The 23,241-nt window shown below is 42.4% G+C and overlaps 1 protein-coding gene across 1 annotated transcript in view; it reads left to right on the forward strand.

Moving 5' to 3' along the window:
• The window catches only part of SPTLC3 (serine palmitoyltransferase long chain base subunit 3), a 127,374-nt gene that overhangs the window by 94,494 nt on the left and 9,639 nt on the right, over positions 1-23,241 (forward strand). Inside the window, exon 9 of the mRNA XM_074988475.1 lies at positions 3,333-3,459. Coding sequence (XP_074844576.1) covers positions 3,333-3,459 — 127 coding nt within the window. The remainder of the gene's footprint in view (positions 1-3,332; positions 3,460-23,241) is intronic.

The raw sequence follows: 23,241 nt of genomic DNA on the forward strand, positions 1-23,241 counted from the left end.
CTGACCATATTTTAGCTGACTAGCTAGACTAAGACAAGGCAAGCTGAGCACAGTTGTGAAACTGGGTTGTCACTCATGCTTATCTCTTGGTTTCCTTTTTTCGGGACAAAGTACTCAAATAGGCTTTTAATCTTAACGCTGCCTGTACATACAGGTTTGTGCATACATGTGTAACCTTTGCTCACTGACTTTCATGAACATGAATAATTGGCTCAAGCCTCAGATGGAGTAAATTGTAATTACCATTGACCTCTGTGAGTCTATGATACTTTACATCAATTTACCAGCTGCTCTAATAGATGTAACTCATTTCCTAAGGGAATAGATTTGCACTGACAAAACTCTGGGGCAACTCCACTGGGTTTACTAGGGTTGTTGCTGCCTCAGACCCCTGCAACTGACGGCAGCACAGAGCTCAGAAATTTGGGTGTACACCACCAAAGATCACATTTTTAAAATTTCACCCTCACCATCCAGCATACAAGCGAATCATGATATTAAACCACTGGATATTTTCTATACATGTACCTTTGGAGTGCCCACAAATATCATCAGTATTGTGGGATGAGGTTAACCCTCCCACCCCTTTAATCATAGTAATCCATATTTGCTGTTCTGTTCAGCTGAAGCCTCACCTTTTGAGTAGGTAAAATGTTGTTCATCTCTGAAAATGCCTGGCATGAAAATAACTCATTACTAGGTGGCAATGTGCTTCATCAGTGACTTAGAAGTGGTAAACACTCTTCATTCACCACCTGCTTTTGGTACTCAGGATACTCACTCTAAAGACCATGAGGCTGCGTCTACACGTGCACGCTACTTCGAAGTAGCGGCAGTAACTTCGAAATAGCGCCCGTCACGTCTACACGTGTTGGGCACTATTTCGAAGTTGAAATCGACGTTAGGCGGCGAGACGTCGAAGTCGCTAACCCCATGAGCGGATGGGAATAGCGCCCTACTTCGACGTTCAACATCGAAGTAGGGACGTGTAGACGATCCGCGTCCCGCAACATCGAAATAGCGGGGTCCTCCATGGCAGCCATCAGCTGGGGGGTTGAGAGATACTCTCTCTCCAGCCCTTGCGGGGCTCTGTGGTCACCGTGGGCAGCAGCCCTTAGCCCAGGGCTTCTGGCTGCTGCTGCGGCAGCTGGGGGTCCGTGCTGCATATACAGGGTCTGCAACTAGTTGTTGGCTCTGTGTATCTTGCACTGTTTAATGAAAGTGTGTCTGGGAGGGGCCCTTTAAGGGAGCGACTTGCTGTTGAGTCCGCCCCGTGACCCTGTCTGCAGCTGTGCCTGGCTCCCTTATTTCGATGTGTGCTACTTTGGCGTGTAGACGTTCCCTCGCTGTGCCTATTTCGATGTTGGGCTGAGCAACGTCGAAGTTGAACATCGACGTTGCCAGCCCTGGAGGACGTGTAGACGTTATTCATCGAAATAGCCTATTTCGATGTCGCAACATCGAAATAAACTATTTCGAAGTTGGGTGCACGTGTAGACGTAGCCTGAGTGTCCTGAGTAATACTAGTAGCAGACTTTGTGTTTCCAAGCATATGGTTGTGTACACAACATAATTTCATTGCTGTTCAAAACTTTTAGTATACAAAAAAGTGACTTACTGCTAGGATCCAGCCAGCATTTCTTGGTGTCCAAGAGTATATTTCTGTAGTGTTGTTATCATTATTCCTATATTTGTATTACTCTTGCATCTAGTACATCCATTCAAGGTCCCAGCCAATTACAGAACAAAAAGCTGAAGAATGAGAAAGGACCATGCCCGGTAGTTAGTATTCTGTGACACACCGCTTTTCGACCGCTCTTCTGGTGCTCACTTTCTAGTGAGGTACAGCAGTGTGGTTATGAAAAATGTATTGTCATTTGCAATGTCAATACCAAGTTAACTAGCCTCTGAACTCTAAGGCCTTGTCTGCATAGGAACATGAAGCAGGTAGAACACAGAGGCATTGTTTTTATTTGCTTGCTTATATATTTAAGGTGTGAGTTCAAACCAAAATAGTAATACCCTCATGAAGTCACTCATGTTTCAGCATAAGATGGGCTTTTCTTCAATTTGGCTTATGTCACTAGAGAAAAGGTAAGACTAAAAATGCCATTCTCTCAGGAACAAAAGCTCCCCAGTTTGGGATTATGCTGATATAACTCTGCTGTACAACTGGTAAAACTTGCCTGTGTCCACAAGGCCTTTGTATTTTGTATCTAGGAACCCTACTTATGACTTCATTTCTATAAAATGCTTTGGCTCAGGTAAGTAGCAGGGGAGACACTGCTGCTACATCAAGGCCTAAGAATTGCAGTCAGATCTACTACAGGTTGAACCTCTCTCGACTGGCATCTATTGGACCTGATCATTGCAGGATGAGAGAATTTGCCGAACCGTGGGAGGTCAATATTGTCTAGCACATTATAAACACTTCCACTGCTTATTGGGCTCTTAGAGGACATTTAGGTATAAACTAAAGCTAAATAACATCACAGGACACTGAGAACTAGGACTGGTGGCTGTAAACAAACTTTATGGGACCACTGGAAACTGGCAACACCAGTGATAAATAGATATCCGACTAACCAAAATCATTCTGGATTATGGATGTTGCCAGATGAGAGAGTACCAGACTAGAGAGGTTCAACCTGTAGTACAAAACAAACTCTCCTTACCCACATCAAGTCCCATTTAAGTCTGTAGCATTGTGCACAGTTGCAGGGGTTCAGGCTGTTGGGTCCAATTGCATGATTGGTGCCTGCATTCATTTCCAGCATATGCAGAAGCATGTGTCAAGGCCTAAGGAGCGTGTGCAACTGGTGAACCCCATAAGCAAAGGTTCAGCTTTTATATCAAAGACAAACTGATAAGACTGTAATGAAGTTGAATACAGACATTAGTAAAATTACAGTTCTCCTGCTATGTCCAATGGGAGAGAAATGGTGCTGTTTGCCATTTGCACATCACCTTCATCCTTCTGAAAAGTGGTCAGCTCTGTATTTTAAATGCAGTTGTTCATTGGTCCTTCAGAGAGCCCAGGATATTCCCCGCATCTCCTGTAAAGATTCTTATCAGATAAGCAAAACAGGTTTCTAGCTTGTAGCTTGCTTTCGGCTTAGGGGGCCTTGTTTACATTTTAAAGGATTTGCACTTGCCAAATATCACCCGTGTTTCTTCAGATCATGGCTTTTTAATAACAAGTAAGAAAATAAATGAGTCATGGAATGTCTTGGCCAAATATTCTTGAGCTTCACCAGGGCTCACCACTGTCAATAACTGGGAAGGAGTTCTGCTCTCCTGACCGCTCAAAGTTCATTCAAATTTTGTTTCAGGAACTTGTGGATTTCTTACGAACTCACTCCCACAGCGCTGTTTATGCCACATCTATGTGTCCACCTGTAGCAGAGCAGATCAGTAGGGCAATGAAATGTGTCATGGGACTAGATGGAACAACACAAGGTAAGGCACCTTTTATTAACTGCAAGTTTAATTTATAACCTTGGCATTTAGTGAAAGGGAACAAAAAATACCTTCCCAAAGCAAAGGTCCCAAAAACCGAAAAGGACAGCTAAAGCCTGAAGTGTAAACGCTGTCATTCACATTGTACTATGTATCATCTCCCTCCTTGCATGTCACCCCCCAGGTGTTTTTAATCCTACTTCTACATGTTTCATCCATGATTTCAAGAGTACATGGTAGGCCATTATCAGTGCAAGCCTCAAGGGGCCTGCAAGGTAGTGCATGGAGAAGGAAGGGATACCTCAGTGGTTTGAGCATTGGCCTTGTAAACTAAGGGTTGTGAATTCAGTCTTTGAGGAGGCCATTTAGGGATCTGGGACAAAGAGATTTAAAGCATGACAAAAAGTCTGTCAGTGATGGTGCTTGGCCCAGCCAAGAGGGTAGAGGACTGGACTTGATGACCTCTTGAGGTCTCTTCCAGCTGTATGAGATATGTAAACTGAGCTTCACAAAACTCCTGCAAGATGACATCTGTTTAGCTATTGGGCAAACTGAGACATACTTTGATTAGGTGGCTTGACTGAGGTCATGGAGCAAGACAGTGGCAGAGATGGAAGTGCCTCCCTGAGGTCCTTGCTATCAATTGCCTTTTCTAGATACTAGACCACACAGCTTCCCAAAAAATGTATGAGAAAAGTAGATACACTCTGTAAATCTTATGACTATTTTCACAGCATGAGTTGAAGGTTAAAGCAGAGGATATCTCATTAATCATTCTCTTGTGCTTAAATATTGCAATAAAAATAGCACTTAGAGACCTTCCCGGAGCTTCACGCTCAGCCTTGTCTCAGTAGAGCTGGTTGGCACATGAGAGTCTTGACGAATGTAATCATTTGAAAGAACAAACAGTTGAAAGCATGTCTTAGACTGGCCACCAAAGCATGACACTACATCAGCCATGTCAAACACTCAGCCGGGGAGATCGCATGTGGCCCAACCGAATTTTTTTGCAGCCCATGACTGGAGGTTGATAAAACATCTCGGCGAAGCCCGCCCAGACACACACCTTTCTCTGGCATGCACAAGCAACAGGGAGTGGGACAAACTCCAGCCCTTGTTCCTTGTGCTGCCTGCGTCTGGCGCATGCATATTAAAACCCCAGCAAGCCACAGGGATTTCAAAACACAGGTGCTGGACACAGACAACCCAAGGAGCCAGGATTGGTGTTTGTCCCACTCCCTGCTACTCGTTTGTGACAGAGAAGGTTGTGTGACTGCTCCAAGGTGGGCTGAGACAGAGAGGGGAGTTGCCGGGGTAGCAGCAGATAGGGAGCCACAGGGGACAGAGTAAGGGGCAGAGGAGTGAGGCAAAGTTATATGGGGAGGGAGTATGGTAGGGTGGGAGGTGCAGTGCAAGCCTCCAGGGAGCTGAGGGGGCAGTGCAATGGGGGCTGCACTGTATAATGGGGAGCAGTGCAGGCCTCAAGGGGCCAGGGAGTGGTGCAATGGGGGCTGCACTGCAGTGGGGGGAATACAGGCCCCAAAGACTCCGAAGGGGGCTGGGGGACACAGTACAATGGAGAATTGAGGTGTAAACCCCAGAATGTCTGAGAAGGAAGTTCAGAGAAATTGCTGGGGGAGGGGAAGTGCAGTGTAAACTGGAGGGGAGGGGATGTAAGGGAGAGGGGAGTGCAGAGTTTCTACTTCCATGGAACTGAAAAGAAATCTCCTTTCCGGACTTTGGACAATAGCCACAGAAGCTGTGAGATCCTGACCTGGTCTCTCTCCCCATCACCCCTTCCCCTACTGGGGGCCACCCAGTCCCACCCAGCGCCCCTTTCCTCTCTCCCTGCGTCCTCTATGCAGGAAAAAAATTGTGGGGGTGTGATGTCTTCTATGGCCCCCTGAAAGTGGGTGGTGGAAAGGGGAACCTCTAACCTCCATACGGGGAGAGAGGCTGCTCTTGGGGCAGAGGAGGGGTTTCACTGTGTGGTACCACCTTGTACAAAGGCGAGCGGAAAATACATAAAATAAGCCAAAACGACAGTCAAACCTGGTCACAATGATTGACAGATCAAACCCTGTGCAAGGGCAATGTTCTGACATAAGTGCACCCTTGGAGACATAACATCAGGGGCGTTCCACGATCAGTTCCTCTCAGCCCTAATCTTCATACTCCGAGTCTGTACAGCTCCATTTCCCTCAAATACCACTTCTTGAAATTAACTCTGGCTGTTCCTTCCAGCTACTAATCTCAAAGCCCATTCATTCATTCACACTGGTAACTGATGACTCTCTGGTGTGGTAAGCTGTCCTCATTTTTGAAGATGCTGACACTGACAGCACAGAGAGTACAGAGCTAACCATGGAACGCAGGCGTCCTGACACCGGGCTTTGCATGTTCACTGCAAAACCATTTGTCCCTTCTCTCTTCAAGATGTTTTGGCTTTTCTCCCTAGCCTGCTTCTATCATCAGTGTTTCTATGTCTTTCTTCCCTCACTCCAAGGTGCGTCTTTTCTCAAATGTTATGAACCACTAATAAAATTATAAAACAATAAAATTCATATTATGTATTAAATTATCAATTAAAAGTATTGTATTGTATTCAAAGAAGACCTGAACAATATTGTAAAATATTCTTAAAACATAATAATAAATAATTACAACTTTCCAACAGAAGTATATTTTCTCGGGAGCCCAGAAAGCTATAATTTTTCATTTGTGCTGACCTCAGTAGGCTTTGAGTTTGATGTGCCTGCAGTGTATATGACGGCACTACTAAAATTACAACAATAGTGTCACACTTCAGTTTTTAATGAGATTGCTATGGGCTGAACTTAATTTGCTTCTATGTATGCTTTGTCCCCAAGTTCTGGAGAAACTGTGATAAACAAGTGAGGATGCCCTTTATGGAGGATAAGTCTTATTTATATTCCTTCTGGGGCAGGTGATCTACTTTAATATTGCCATACATCACAGTCTGTGTATAATCTACACTCTGTAAACTGTAGAATAGCTGGGTTATGTACCTATCTGCTAATTCTGCAATATGTTACTGAAGTTATATCCAAGCTCCTGGGCCTTAAATTTATCCTAACCCAAGATCAATAGCTGATGTACTGTATCAATGCATTTTAATTTTTCCAAGGTGTTTAAGGAGAATGGTGAGAATGTTGTAATTTTGTGTAAAACGCACACACTGGCAGAGCCAGGCTGTGTCCTGAACAGCAGCTTGTTTATGCTGTTTCAGCTGCAAAAAGAAGACAGAGTCTTCTGGTAGTTCCCTGCCTGGAGGAGAGCTACTTGGTGACTTTGTGCTGGCCCTCTCTTCTGGTCCTGGGTTGCGAGGCAAGATGGGAATGCTGAGGGGTGGAAATACCAGAGGAAGCATGGCCATATCAGATTGCACTACAACTATTTTGTACTGAGGCAATGGCCCATAGAGTGCTATAGCATGCCAGTGCAATTTACAGCAGCCCTGGGACTGCCTCTTTTTGGACCAGGGGCCAATAGGTCCTCTGGCTCAGGCCAGCATTTGCAAGGTGACAGTGCAGAAAAGGAAGAATGGAGAATCTGGCCCAAAATACCAAAAATTGCTTCAGTGCACTAGTAAAACTTGTTACATTGAATCCAGAAGCACTCCATTGTGATGCCTGCAGACCAGGGAAATGATGGGTTAGTCAGTTATGCAAATAATCCAAACTGGAGTAAGGAAGTTGTTGTTATACTCGGTAATTTGAAAAGTGTTGGGATAGTAATATCTGTGTAGCATCTGATATAAGAGCATCACTCTGATGCACACCTTGTGCCTTAATGTGCATTCAGGTGCCTTTCCTGATACATTACAGAATTCTCTGAATCAGTTTTATAAACATGCTCTCCAACAGAGGGCAATATCGTACTAACCCTTTTCAAGAGCCTAAGAAATCTGCTTTGTAAAGCACTATATCTGTAACCATCTCTAAACTCAGCCTTTCAGAGCTTCTTAGAAAGACTTTGATTGTGCATACAATGTGCAGCACACTATGATAGCAGATCTGATTTGGAGGATTAGAGTCTCAGAAAAATTTCTGTCAACAGCAATGTAATTTAGTGACACAAAGTTAGTATTTTTACATACATTGAGTTGCTTCTCTTATCTCAGCTACTAATAGGATAGCAAATACGGTAAACTCATTCATGTCCAGCAGCCCCAAGACTGGGAGGTTGCCACATATTCAATTATTCTGGATAATAGAGAGATATACCTAGCAAAGCATAACACTAAGGAAAAACAAGATTAGCAATTAAGAAACAAACAAAAATGTATGCAGAATACTTTATTTACCAGCAACAGTAGTATTGTACACTGTAAACTTATACTGCATTTGCTGTATTTATCTGTATTTACTTTCACTAGATTGTATGTATAGAAAACATAACTAAAAGTTACTAATGGTTAAAATGCTGGTTGATTGAGTCTTCCGGATCATAGAATACCAGATATGAAAGGAAAAAAAAAAGGCAGTAAAGTAGCACTTTAAAGACTAACAAAATAATTTAGTAGGTGAGCTTTCATGGGCCAGACCCACGTCTTCAGACCATAGCCAGACCAGAACAGACTCAATATTTAAGGCACAGAGAACCAAAAAACTGTAGATTGCAAGTGAAGTTCCAGCAAATGATTTTACTTTGCCTTGTAACATTGTATACAAAGATATTGCGTATCAGGTCAAGGCTCTGAGGTTACATTTGCATCATGAGGAGCTTAGGCTACATCTACACTATGAGATAAATTTGATTTTTAATAAATTTGATTATTTAACCTCATTCAAATGAATTTGAATTTGTGTCCACCAACCTTCTTGAAATTTGACTCACTGTTTTTCCATGTTGAGTTTCTGCATCCTCATTGCGCTATGCAAGTTTGACAGCATGTGCAGTGCATTGTGGGTTCCTATCCCATAGTGCCTTAGCCCTGGTTGCCTGTGGGTGTTTCATGTTAGAATGCTAGAAGGCAAAGCACTGTCCCAGAATTCAGAGCACCCACTAACAGAATTCAAAACCCACCCACTCCCCTGTGCCATGCACCTCCGTGGACGTTAGCACAGCTGCCCACCGCTACGCCATCAGCCCTGTCGACCCCCACCCAGTTCCATCAGCCATGCATCCACTGCAGATGTTGGAATAGTGGCGGCAGCTGTGCAGGCCTGGGCACTGCAGAATTCAAATTCTAATTCAATCGAAAATTTGCGGGTTTCCTGCGACCTTCTTCCTGTGCACCTGGATGGAGAGCAGCCACACATGGAAGGTCACCGTGTAGCTTCACAGGATGCATACAGGACACTTCTGGAGGCTAATAAATTTGAATTAAAGACATGGCACTTCCACACTAGCCTTTATTTGATATTTTAAATTCAGAATTGACGCTATACCCATCTGTATATCGACATTTTGTTGTTGATATTAGGGCTCACTAATTGGTGCTAACATTATTTACAGTGGAGACTGACTTTTAATATCGAACTAACTCCTTTAAATTCAACTTTATCTCATAGTATAGACACAGCCAGAGATTGTGGCTCAGAATGTAAAAAGAAGAGAGAGAGAGTGCGCACTCTAGTTAGCGGTCTTCTTAGATGATAATTTAGCCCCCACCACTGCAGGGCCATAGTGAATAAATATAACATAAAATTGCAGTTGTTAATTTTGAAATGATCTTTGTGGGGCAACATGTCACATGATAGAAAAGTCTCAACTCTGACTGGATGGAATCCTTACATCCAACATTGGTAGAAACGCTCTGCATACAATGTTTTATCTTTCCCCTACAGAAGGTTACGTAATCCACCTCCAAGCACACATTTCTCTTTCCAACCCCAGATTAAGGGCCACATAGAAAACTCTGTGAAGAATTGGGGTCTTCATGAGGAATGGGGAATGGTAACTACTAGTGTTCCAACAGCCTTGTCAAGATTACCTAAGCATGATAACATGGCTTCTGACCACATGACCTTTCTCACAGGCTTCTTTGTACTGGGGAAGCCCCCTTTTAATGGTAGGCCCCAGTGGTAGAGGAGGCCCCTGGTAGGGAAGCTGCAATAAATTTACTGTTGCTATGAATGAGATGCACCTGGAACCCCATAGCCAGTTAGGAGGAATGGTGTCTCCCTGAGGATCTCGTGAGAATGAAAGTCATTGCATGGGAGGGAAGCTGCTTCCACTCCTCACAGAACAGCTTGGGAGATTCTCTATGGCGAGCCTCACAATGTGTTTCTCCTCTGAGAGTTATTCTTGTAGGTGGAGAGGTGCTGCAGCCTCTTCATGGGTATTTAGGGAAATTGCCAACACATGTATTTAGTATTTTGAAAAAGGAAAGGTAATACATCTTGGTGAGTTATACCATGTTAACTTAACAAAGGATAGAGCTACACTACCTCAGTAAGCCTACCGAAAGTAAATAGCAGAGCTGGAGTTGACATATCTTAGGTTGAGTCACTGCAGTATCTATACTGCAGGGGCTTGATGGGAGAAGCTCTCCTGTTGACTTATCTTACTCTTCCCATGGGGGGCTGAGGGGAGAGAAGTGGGAGTGTACAGGGGTTTACTAGAGAGAGATCTGTGGTCAGTTTATCAGGTCTTTACTTGATCCACTAAATCAACCACCAGCGCATTGATCTTGGAGAGGCAATCCCAGCTGTAGTATAGATACAGTCAAAGAGAGAAACAAAATACTGGCGGCAAATGAGTAAACTTGTCCCTTTCTTATAGTTGTCTTCATCACTGAATCATAAAAATGATAGATGCATAGAAATCAGACAAGGTAAGACCTAGCTGATCATTTAGCCAGGCCCTTGCAACTTCCAGGTTATTCCCTGTAGTGTATTTTCTAGTACTTTTCTAGTATTGTCAGTGGTGAAAGCAAGAGGAGGCACCCTGGTGCACAGTTCCAGCAAAAACTGGCTGAGCTGCAGCAAAAGCATGGACTCAGGTTACAATAGGACAGTACCTATAAGAAATTTTAAGTACTTTTACCCAAAGTACAATGTTTATCTCCTGGCATATCTAAGGCCATGTCCACACTTGGCCAAAATTTTGAAAGGGCCATGCTGATGGCCAAATCGGAGAATGCTAATGAGGCGCTAAAATGAATATTCAGCACCTCATTAGCATAATAGCAGCCGCGGCACTTCTAAAGTGCCGCGTTTCGATCGCGTGCATCTCATCTACACGGGGCCCTTTTTGAAAGGACCCTGCAAACGTCGAAATCCCCTTATTCCTATCAGCTCGTCCAGGGGCCCAGCAATTTATTGGCAGCCCTGTTTGTGCAGTATTGCAGCATTCTTAGGTAAAGAGGATGAAATCTCTACCTGAGCCCATATGTCAGTTCAGGCATGAAAATATGGGGACTAATAGCACTTCCAGATTTTAGTCTAGTTGGATGAACTGGATGTGAATGTTCCGTTGTAGTTTATCTAATACACCTGTGCATAAAATACAAATATCTAATCCCCATAGGAGCTTTTCACACAGCTCTAATTCCTGCACTAATGCCATGCAGCAGAGAGTTCTGCAGATGAGTTTGCAGTTTGTTTGTTTTTAAATCATTTTATCCCCTACATTGCCTTTTAAGTTCAAACATATCTTTCTTCGTTCTTATGGGATACAGTAAGCAGAAGTCCCCATGGCATTCATGGCTTATAGTTAGCAATATAGATTTTTTAGTCTTCCTTTTCCATAGCTCCTCCTTACACCACTGGAGAAAAATCAACAGCTGCCTGAGTTTTATCCCTTCAATAGACCTGCACTTGGCTTAGGATAGTTGAGCTTTGATATTAAATGATAGTGTATAAGATACGTACCCACCGTAAGGCACTGATGAGCTGCTTGATAAAGATTAGGTCTGACGAACCCATGCTAGCCCCTTCCAGCTGTGACCTTGGACATGCTTTTTTTTTTTTCTTATTGAGAACACCACGAGCATATTTTTACACTTAAGTTTGATAGTGGACAGCTTTAATAGTGCAGCCAAACAAAAGCAACATGCATACTGACTAAGAATAAAATGATAGGATGTAAAGCATTTAAAAAATCGTGTTTTTCTATTTAATACATGGTGATTCATTAACAACAAAATAGCATTCCTTTTTGTATGGTTTTGTGGGACTTTGTCAAATTTTAAAATATACTGAAGAACCAACTGTCCTCTTGTATGTTACAGAACAATATGTGACGTAATTAAAACAGACAGGTTTGAAAGATGAAAACTGACTCCTAGTTTAAAGTCAGAATTGAGTTGTCATATACCGGACCAGTGCTGACCAATATTTGGATTTCAAAGCCTGCCAGGAAATATGTTTTTGTTTTTTAAAAGTTTTTTTTTTCTTAATTGCCTTCTACTGGAATTGGAGGCGAGTTCCTGGTAACATTTATTTTTGTCTCGGGTTTTGTGACAACTTCGGACCAGATTTTCAAAAATGCTCAGCACCCACAATTGGCACCAGATTTTCAAAACAGCTCAGCACCTGACAACTGAGCTGCCCCTGCTAAATGGGAGGTGAGCTCTCATGAAAAATCCGGTCTTTCATGTCTCATAAAAACTAAATATTGTTGTCAGCATCTCTTTTAAAAATCTAAGGCCTTAATCCTGCAAGCTGCTTTGTGTGCATTGGCCCCAGGACACCCTCACAGCAGCTTGCAGGATTGAAGCCACATTAGTTTCTGATTATTATAGAACTTTCTTTTTTTGCGTCCTTGGATTTTCTTCTTGTCTTTTTTTAATGAACGACAATAACTTCCTTTAGGTCTCCACCCAGCAGAACATGTAAGGCCATGCTTAATTGAAAGCTTGTGAGTATTCTCATTAAAGGCAATGAAGCTACCCATGTGTGATGTGTTTCAAATGCTTAAGTGCTTGGTTGGATCAGGGCCTTGCTTGCCTCATAGCCGTTTTCACAGCAGCAGGTGATGAGACAGGCTGAGGTTCTGCTACCCTTACTCAAGCTGAAGCAGAACAAGCCCTGAATGTGCTCACATGGGTTTTAGGGGCACCACCTGCAGACTACGGTACTCCTGGTCCTAAGTGTGACAGAATTGCATTCATAGAGAGTACGGGACTGTTGATTTCCTACAAGCAAGGGAATTCAGGTCACAGGCTTACAGAGTCAGACTTTCAAAAGCACTCGGCCCTGGCCTAACTGCTCCTGGGGAAGTCAATGGAAGATCTTTTGTTGAAATGAATGGGAATGAAGCAGAGGCGGATACAGGGTTTGCGATTCATGGGGGGAGGCAATGGGTCATGGGTGGTGAGCTGGAGAGCTCACCTGCCCTGCACTCATTTGGCAGAGGCAGCTTCTGTCCTGAAGGGTTAGGCCCAGCTCCTTCCACCAGGCATTGCAACCTGGTGCACAGGGTCATGGGGCTACTCAGGCTTGGGCATCATGCAGTTTCATGCACCATTCTGGGGAACTGGCCTAGCTCCATGGGACATGCACCATTAGTGTGTGTGTGTAGTGCAGGCTCACTCTCTGTGCCTGAAAAGGCACCACACATATACCTAATGGCAGTTAAGGGTGTGGTCATCTCTGCTTTCCCCCACCACTGGGAGAGAGACCAGTGCTGAATGCTTTTGATAATCCCATGCACAATAATGGCCTCCTCTTACGCTTCACATACCTGGGCAGTAGCATCAATAAAGAGGAGGGCACCCATGCTGCTGTGAGAGCGAGGATTGGGAAAGCAAGAACAGATTTTCTTCTCATGAAAAACATCTGGAATTCTAAGTAGATCAGAATGCAGACTAAAGATCAGGTTATTCAAATCCCAAAGTCAAATCAGTCCTATTCTATGGAGCAGAAACTTGGAGAACAACAAAGATGGCTATCAAAAAAATCCAGAGATTTATCAATAACTGCCCTTGGAAAGTCCTCCCAATCCACTGGCCATACACCATCAACAATCAAGACCTGTGGCAACTGACTCACCAACTTCCTGCCGAAGAAGAAATCGGGAAGAGAAGGTGGCAAGGGATTGGACATACCTTCAGAAAACCAACCACCAACACCACAAGGCAAGCCTTAAGTCGAAAACCACAAGGAAGAAGGAGAATCAGGTGCCCAAGAAACTCCTGGTGTAGAGACCTGAAGGCAGGCACTAAGAAAGACAGAATACACTTGGTCAGAACTGGAAAACATCACCCAGGACCGGGGACGCTGGCGAATGGTCCTCAATGGCCTATGCTCCAAGATGTAAGAGTGGAAGAGGCTTACTACTACTTATTCTCAAGCTAAGTATTAGAGATAAAGAGGTGGGGGAGATATCTACAGCCTAAGAAAAAAAATCAATCTCAGTTATTCTTATCAAGCCAGACTGTGAACACCTTTTCACATGCCAGTGTGCAATTATTCCCTCAAGTAATGGTACCAAAGTCAAAGGAGTAAGAATTATTCCAGGAGAGCAACGGGTTCACAGGGCGGCTCTCAGTAAACAAAACCACATTTTTACAACAGGTGATACATGTAGTACCAGATCCTGGCAGCAAATGGTACCTTCTTCATTGTAGAGACAGCAGAGCTTTCATTGCTGGGGCAGGTCCCAGATAAGTTTGTTGCTGTCATATAATCCAACTGGCAGTGGGCAATCTGTCTGAGAAACACAAGAGAGAGGCTCACCTTTCCTAAATGCATTTACATCCTTGGCATTTCAGTAATACTTAATAGGTTACAAATGTAGTGCAACGCGTGCTGGCTGGCTTTCAGCTGTGGCACTGACATGCTTTGCAATTAATCACCTGTGTTTGGTAGTATATCTACTCAGCAAGCGCTTGTTGACCTCTTCCTCTTTTTCATGAAAGGTGCTTTAAGTTTACATGATACACACAGCTATGGATAATGAAGTAAGTGCCTGCATGTAACTAGCCAATAAAAAATCAACAGCATTTTGTACCATTCCGCCTCTTCTCTGTCCTTTTTTCAGAAATTAGCATTGCTTTTTCTCTGCAAAGTGTTTTACTCCAGTTCGCAGTTAAAATTAGACTGACAAAGTTGTTTCTATACAGAACTGTTATCTGAGAGCTCATTTCCTTTAGGCACCATGGTTTTACAGAGTTCTATTTGTGATTTAGTGCACAGGGAGGTACATATGTGTTACTTCAACAGCGGAACCAGAAAAGGAAAGAAAATCAGTCCATCTGTAACTATTTAGGGAGAAGAACAACCATTGTTTTCCAAAAAAAATTGCACCATTTTAAAGTGGGATTTTTTTTACTATCTATTTGTTTCTAGGGGAAGGCAGGAAAGTAAATCTCTGTAGCCCAGAAATATACATTGAAGAGACAGTCTGACTCTGGTTTGCAGAGGTTTGATTGGATAACTATCTAAAAAGTCCCCATGAAAAACCAGCTGGAAAAGATTAAAACAGGTGGATTTGTGTCTTGCATAGCCTACTATATGCCAAGAAAAAGTACAAAGAGGGGGATTATCTCCTCTGGAACAGGTTCAGGAAAAATAGCCCCACTTCAGTGAACACACACCTGAGACATAGACTTTAAGAGCTACAGGTTGTTTTTTGTCTGTTTTCAATATGTGGAGTAAAAAATTCCACCCTCCATGTGGAGTTCAAAGGTAAAATGTTCTGAAGAAGTTGGACGCATCTAAATTCTTTGCCGGTTAAAAGCTTTCAGACGTGGAAAAACAAATGCCTTTGGTAGCAAAAAAAGAAACTTTGTTTGAGAGGGATGATTGTTTTGCAGTCAGTATTTGACGTCATTGCTTATGTGAATCCAGTGAGGCCGACAACAGTCAAGGTCCTGGGACAAGGTGGGAAGGGGGCAGAAGAGGCAGAGCTGATAGTGGAAGGGGTGGGGCCAAGGGCAGTCAGCCCTCAGTGCCACCCAGACAGCGGTGCTGGGCTCCCCACACTCCTTCGCAGCCATATCTAGCCAGAGCAGTGCTGCTGCAGCATTTCAAAGAAGTCTGGGGGCACCGTCCCTCTTTGCCCCCCACCCTCCCCGATCAGTGAGCTTGTGTGGCTCAGCCTAGCTCCATTGAAGTTGGTGATTTACACCAGCTTAGAATCAGGCCCTCAGACTGTTAAGACTCTAGAATTTAACACTAACATTGAGGGGCTCTGGTGAAAGCCAATTTGTAACCATAGACCTCAGTTGTGGGCTGCCTCACACATGCTCCCTCAAGACACTGAGGCGATGTCTTTAGCTGTGACAATTGCGTAGCTAAAATCAGCGTATCTACACTCTGCTAACTTGTTTTGGCCTTCAACCTTCCTCACTCCTCACCCCTTGCAAGGAGCACAGGGGTTGACTTTGACCCCTGAGAGCTCGATTTCACACACCCACAAATCAAGCCCTGGACGATCAACCCTGAGCAGGTCAGTCTTCCGAGGTAGTGCAGATTAGCCCTGAGAGCAGAAGGTAGCTCCTCTCGCTTTGCACGGACTCCTTATAGCCCAGGTTGCAGTGCAAGTAGGATGGCAGCCTCCACCAAACCTCTTTTCCGCTCTCCCATGTGATGAGGAGCAAAAAGAGTAGGAGCAAAAGTAGATTTTGGTTATAAATTTGGCCAGCAAGCGTGGGGAAATAATGGGGGTCAAATATAGCCAGGGCTAATGCAGATTATTCCTCTCCAGGGCAAGCAGGGAGGCAGGGATGATCATGTTTCCTGGATCAGCTTGCTGCTCCTGACTCAGAGCTTGTAGTAAAGCTGCAGTTGGACCCACCATCAGTAGCTATTTTATTCCAGAGAGATTATGAGGAGGCCCATCTATCTTTTGTCATGATCCTCTCTTGTTTCCTTAGTCCCTTCGTTTCCTCCTTAAACTGAAATGTTCATTGAGGGCAAGAAAAGCATTTAAAAACAACGAGCAAAAACGTGGTCTACACTAGTATATTTCAAACAAAAACATTATCAGTCTTTTATCAGAAGTGCATGCTTCCTAAAACTTTTCAATAAAAATAGTTTGATTTGCTTTGGTTTGTTTAGCTTACTTTTGTTCTGTTTTAAAAACATAACAAACATAAATACTGAATTTGGCAGAAATAAGTGATATACAGATGCACTAAATCCCTATTTGTGTTGTAAAATCTACATGTTAGCTCAACTTTCCACCTCTCCTTTCAGCATCATTCAGTTTGTCAACATGCAGAACTTTTAACAGGGCATATTCTGAACTTCAGCTTTGAACTCTGGAATTTTAACAATTCTTATTTAACTACTTACTGAAAAGTTGATTTTCCCAATCCTGCCACGCTGCTTTCTATGATGATGGCTCAGGTTTTATGGGCTACAGCTATCAAACACTTCAGGCATGTTTTGCCGTACGGCACTTAAGCAGGTTGAAGAGGCTACTAATGCTCAGCGTTTTCTAAACCTAAGAGTGTTTGAACTAATATATTTACAATATTAGGGCTTGTAATATAGTACCGCAGAATTTCCCAAATTGTGTTCTATAGAACACTGGTGTTCCACGCAATGTGAATAGCTGTTCCATGAAAAAATTTTGATGCTACTAATATTTTCCTTCTAAAATATTAAATAAGAAATTATGTGTGTATCAAAAATATTAAGCAGTTTGAATGGTATTTAGATTGTAGGTATATTAATAACACATTCATAGTAGCATAGTTGTTATTATGCAACTTGTGCCAAAAACAGATGCAAAAAAACACTCTTCCCATTAAAAAACTGTCAAATGTTACTTATCTTTATTTACCACTAGTTTTCTGTAAAACTAACATTTATAAAAACATAAAATTTAAAAATATTTTCCATGTCTAATTTGTTTTGTGTTTCTGTTTCGTAAAAATGTTTTTAAGAGGTAAGGAAGGACCATCTTTTGTTCAACAATATTGTCCTTTCTATTGTACAAAAAATGACATTACCCATCCTTCTTTTGGCTGTTTATACTTATTTCATTTTTAATTTTATACTTAATTTTAGGGTTTCTAATCATCCTCATATCAGAAGGACATTAGTTGTTCATTCACATGATTTTCTCTTGATTTTTTTATTCTTGGTTTTGGTTTTTTGGGGATTTTTTTGGTTTTTTAGTGTTTTGAGGGGGTTTTTTGTTGTTCTTTGTAAAATAAAACATCTAAAAAAATTAACTTTTAAATCCACGTTTGAACATTACTTGTGGCAATTTTTTGGTATGAACCCTTCTTGCCCTTCTCCCCCCAGACTAGCATGTATGTGTTCTGTCAATATATTTCAAGCCCAAAATTGTTCCTTGGCCAAATTAGTTTGGGAAACACCATACTACAGTTTTTGTTGCTATAGTTTGTCACTTGGGGTTGTGAATAAGCCACATACACCAAGCAACATACGTTACACTGATCTAAGGGCCAGCGTAGATAGCACCATCTCAGCACAGTTGCTGCCTCTCGAAGAGGTGGTTTTATTATGCTGACAGGTGGGATCTCTCTCCAATCAGCATAGAGCATCTTTACCAGATGTGCTATAAGCAGTGCAGTTGCATTTATACAGCTGTGTCCCCCGTAGTGCTTGTAGTATAGATGAGCTCTCGTGCTCTGATCCTGCAATCAGACTCCTGAGTCCACCAGGATACAATTGCATGGTTTTGGCCCAAGGCTCTGATCTTACAAATTCTTATGCATAAGAGGAAGGGTTTAACAGAAAGAAAGGCTTACAGGATCGGGCTCTTCAAGGGTTAAATAAATGACTATATATGGGGAAGTGGTGGAGCAGTACTACGTCCTATGGTAATACATATGAGGGAAGTGGGTGGTCTTCAACCAAAAAATTGCATTTATATCAGAAAGAAAAGTGTTGAGTCTTGGTAAATAAACAGTCTAATCTCCTCCCATCCTCTTCCAGAATTCTCTCCCTCGGGTATCACCTTACTGTTCTGAATTCATGTATTTTCTGATCTTTCCCTATGCTTTTTCCACCCCCCAGCAAAATAGTATAACTACCTAGAGTCTGATGTAGGACATCACACTGTATGGTTTCATTGTTATAAAAGACATTGCTAGATCAGCATTTGAGTGTCCTAAATTGAGTTTCATGGGCATGCACCAAAAGAGAGAGAGAGAGTATGTGTGTGTGTATGCGTGTGTGTATCTCTATTCATTTTTGATAAGCTCGTCTCAGACTTGGTTCTACACTATCAACTTACATCAATATCAAGAATGGAAATTTTCCCTTATTTACCTTCACCTTGAATTATTACATATTTCTTATTTGCCAGCTCTAAGCAACAATCAAATAGTTTGATAAATATGGAAAAGCCTGAAATTTTGAATAGATTAGGATCTCTTTAGCTGACTAGAAAGAAGCATTAAACGACATCCACCAATGATATCTGCAGCTATGAAAACTCCCTAATTGAAAAGCTAATAGTTTCAGATGCTGCAGACTAACCACTTAGCAACTAGGTTAGGTACTGTTAAAATACTACAGTTATTTTTTAAGACACACACACACACACATATATACACACACACACTGCTCTTTCTAATCTGTGCATTAAGAGGCGCTAATACCACATTTAATCATCAAATGAGGAGAAAACTTTACTTTTGTAGATTTTAGTCAAACTATAACTATTCTGGGGTTCCCCATGTCCCTACTCAATATTTCCTTCTGGTTCTGTTGAGAGCTGCTGCACCAAATATATTTTTGGAAATACCACAGACTATTGTTTTTATTAGAGACTGGAAAGCTTTGTAGTAGGATGCTTTTGTGTTTCATTTGTTTTCCTTGCTATGTCACAGCTGTTTTTGTTTTAGCAGCACTGGAAAGATGGTTAAGCTATTTGTGGCCTCTACTAACCCAGCAGATTTCTTATACAGAAAGTTTTAAACTGAATGGCAGAAACTGTAACTAACAACTTGTCTGCGTGTGCAGTTTTGTGCATGGAACTACAAATGCAGTGGTTTTTATGGGATCTTTTAATTTGTTCAGCAAAACATTGATGACTGTCGAGCAAGTCCCAGTTTCCCTATAAATCTCCCAGCCAGAAACTTGTCAGGAGTGCTCCATGACGACATGAGATGAAGCAGTAAAAGGGGATGAAGCAGTAGATCAGAGATGAAGCTAGAATTTGTTAAATTAAGCATTAGGAAATGACTAGAGGAAGAAGGTTTATATAGGTGTGGTGAGCAAACAGGACCAGAGTGAAAGATAATGGGTGCTGAGGAGCAGCTAGTTTGACAATACAATCTAATCAATTCCTATCTAGTAATAGGGAATTAGCACAATCACCACAGCTGGACAAGGGAGGAGAATGGGGAACCACGGAACCTCAATTGAGTAAGTGGATGGTGTCTGCAAAAAGAAGTAAATGGAAATAGGTAGTAAGAGGGAAATCTGTCGATATTCACATATGGTACACTTCACGTACAAAAGAGAGAAGCTGAAATACTTTTTATTGGGAGAGCAAAGAATTTCTGAAGCTTTACTCACATAAGAGTACTCTATGGGTGCATCTACACTAGCTGGCTACTTCGAAATAGTCGGCACAACGTCGAAATAGCATGCATCGCGTCTACGCGTGCCGTGTGCTATTTCAACATTGAAATCAACATTAGGTGGCTAGACATCGAAATCACTATTCCTATCCAAAGATGGGAATAGCACCCTACTTCGACATTCAACGTCGAAGTAGGCCGTGTGTAGATGATCAGCATCCTGCTACTTCGAAATAGCGGGGTCCTCCCTGGCAGCCATCAGCTGAGGGGTTGAGAGACACTCTGTCCAGCCCCTATGGGGCTCTATGGTCACCACACGCAGCAGCCCTTAGCCCAGGGCTTCTGGCTGCTGCTGCTGCAGCTGAGGGTCCATGCTGCGTTCACAGGGTCTGCAGCCGGTTGTCGGCTCTGTGGATCTCATGCTGTGCAGACCGAGTGTGTCTGGGAATGGCCCTTTAAGGGAGCAGCTCAGGGCTTTGCTGGCCCCTTTTTTCGTCAGGGAGTGCTTGTGTGTGTGGGTGCTCCACATTTCCTTCCAGGGTGGCTCCTTTCGACGTTCTCCGTCACTACTTCGACGTTGAATGTCGACGGCACCAGCCCTGGAGGACGTGTAGACGATACACGTCGAAGTAGCCTATTTCAATGTTCTTATGTCGAAATAGGCTACTTCGATGTAGTGTGCTAGTGTAGACGTAGCCTATGAGTTATTGTATTTACTGAGGGGAGAATTCAAAAGAGGTTCACCTGCAGCTATCTGACTAAAAATTCTGGATTTTCTGCAGAATCTATGCTATATAGAAACAGCTATGAAGGAATAATGAGTGTGATAACAGGCTTCTTATTGGAAATATGGCTTTGCAATCAAGCTGTTAAAGATATGGAAAGCAACAAAATATGTTAGAAATCTGCTTTGTTGTGATATAGAAAGGAGGGCTGAAAGGTTTTTCAAACAAAAGTAATTTTTCACCATTTCTCTTTTAACATTAGAAGTACTGATTTTTCTACTCCCCAGCTTTTGCTGGGGGAACTCATTGGAGAAGAAAAGGGCTATCACATTAGGGCTACGGTTTCACGGGAGAGTTTTGTCAACAAAACTGAAATGCACATTCAGCACCTCATTACCATGCCGCCGGCCATGGCTCTTCGAAATTGTCGCCTTTCACTCCCACATGGCTCGTCATGATGGGGGTCCTTTTCGAAAGGACCCCACCAACTTCAAAATCCCCTTATTCCTATCAGCTCATAGGAATAAGGGTATTTCGAAGTTGGTGGGGTCCTCTCAAAAAGGACCCCCATCTGGACGAGCCGCGCAGGCGCAAAACATGGCAATTTTGAAGAGCTGCGGCCGGTGGCATGCTAATGAGACAGTGAATATGCATTTCAGTGCCTCATTAGTATTTGCATGGCCATTTTGAAGTTTTGTGCCAGTGCAGATGTAGCCATGCTCTATTTCCTGCTTACAAAGCCCCTATTTCGAAATAGCTGCTTTAGGCAGGCACTATTCCTCCTGGAACTTATTTCAGAATAAGACAGCCGCTATTTTTGAAATTATTTCAAAAGAGTGGTTGTGTTATGTAGATACTAGCAAAGGTATTTCAAAATAAGGGCTGTTAATTTGAAGTGACTTTGCTGTGTGGACCTACCCTAAGATAGAAGACAAGCAGGGAATAATTCCTTGGAAAAGACAAATATTTTATGTCTTTTTTTAGATGAATCATTAAAACCAAAAAGGATAGAAAGACAATTTTTTATTTTGCAGGTCAAGACTTTTAACTTACCACGCTCTTCATCATTCCAAGCCTTTTTTTTCTAACTGCATTGTTGGGTCCAATGGCATAAAAGGATACAATTTGACATGGTTTCAGCAGAGGACAGTGCCAGGAGATAGTATTGTAATGACACCTTTCAAAAAAAGAGGATTTTATTTCCTTTTAAAAGAGAAAGTTAGATGCAGCCTGAAGGGGAAAAATGAGGAAATGAAAATCCATAGAATCCCAATGGAGATTGCTAAAGAATTACCAGATTAGAGTCACAAAGTCTGCATTCCTTAGAACAAAAACAAGGGCAACAGCTGAATGGCAAAAGCCCAGCTATAGAAACTTTACTTACATTGGTGATCATTTGTTCATGCAGTTAGTGCCAGTGAAATCAGTGGGTTTGGTTAGATGAGTAAATTAATAGGACAGGCATATAGGCTCAGGGTTGATCTTCCAGGGTGCAATTTTCTGCATCTGGTAGGAAGTTGCCATAGCTAGAATTGCATATCTTTGGGCAATTTACTTTGCCTAGTGTAGACATAGCCATAGAGTTTGTTCGGGCCCTCTGGAAATGATGACTGCACCTTCCTGTGAATAGCATAGGAAAGTTCAGCTACTGGTTTGTAAAATTTCAGACAGGCAAAAAAATATCCTTATAGGAATGCAAAATCACTACTAAAAGAAAATACTAAATTGTGATTCTGAGGAAATCTGAAGCACAACTAGCTAAAGCTGTTGACCCAAACTCATTTATGAATCAGTCTTCACCCCACTAGGGTGACAGGAATTGCGGGGGGGAGGGGGTTGAAATACCTATTTGTGGTTATCCTACACAGGTAATAAAGATGAAGTACTGTTGGCGATAAAGGTATCAAAAATGAAAAAGATGATTAGATGGCAATAAATCTCCAGGACCAGATGGTACTCATCAAAGTTCTAAAGGAACTGAAGGGTAGACTTGCTAGGCTATGATAAAAGCAAAGGAATGGAGGGTGGTCAAATATGGTAGCAATTTTTAATAAAAATAGAAAGGATGAACCAAGGAGTTCTGGGATTTCTTGCTGAGAAACCTGTGCAATATAGAACTTAGCCTGGCTTTGGCATAGGTCAGGGGTTGGCAACCAAAAGAGAAAGAAGAGCAATTTTTTTCCGAAGTTTATAAAAAAAAATCAATAATTGAAGACCCACGATGCAGGTGAATACAAGAGTCCTTAACAAATAACGTCAAACCATACTTTTTGTAACCCCTATTTTAAGAACAACATACACACAATGATTTGTAATGTGATTCATGTTTACTGCAGAACATTCACAAACTTTTTGCATATTCTGTTTCCTCACACTTTACATGGGCTCATCTGCACTAGCCCCTACCTTCAAAGGGAGCATGTAAACCAGCCCGATCAGAGAATAGCAATGAGGTGCCACGCTGCATATTCAGCACCTCATTAGCATGATTCCCACCATGTGAACTTCGAAGTTAGAAGCAGCGGCAAGCAGTGTAGTACCCATGCAACTTCAAAGTGGGGGGGTACATTGAAGTGCCTGAGGCTACTCTGGTTGCTGCCACTTTGAAGTTAGCAACTTTGAAGTTCGCGTGGC

Source organism: Carettochelys insculpta, chromosome 3, assembly GCF_033958435.1.
Source record: "Carettochelys insculpta isolate YL-2023 chromosome 3, ASM3395843v1, whole genome shotgun sequence".
NCBI lineage: Eukaryota > Metazoa > Chordata > Testudines > Carettochelyidae > Carettochelys > Carettochelys insculpta.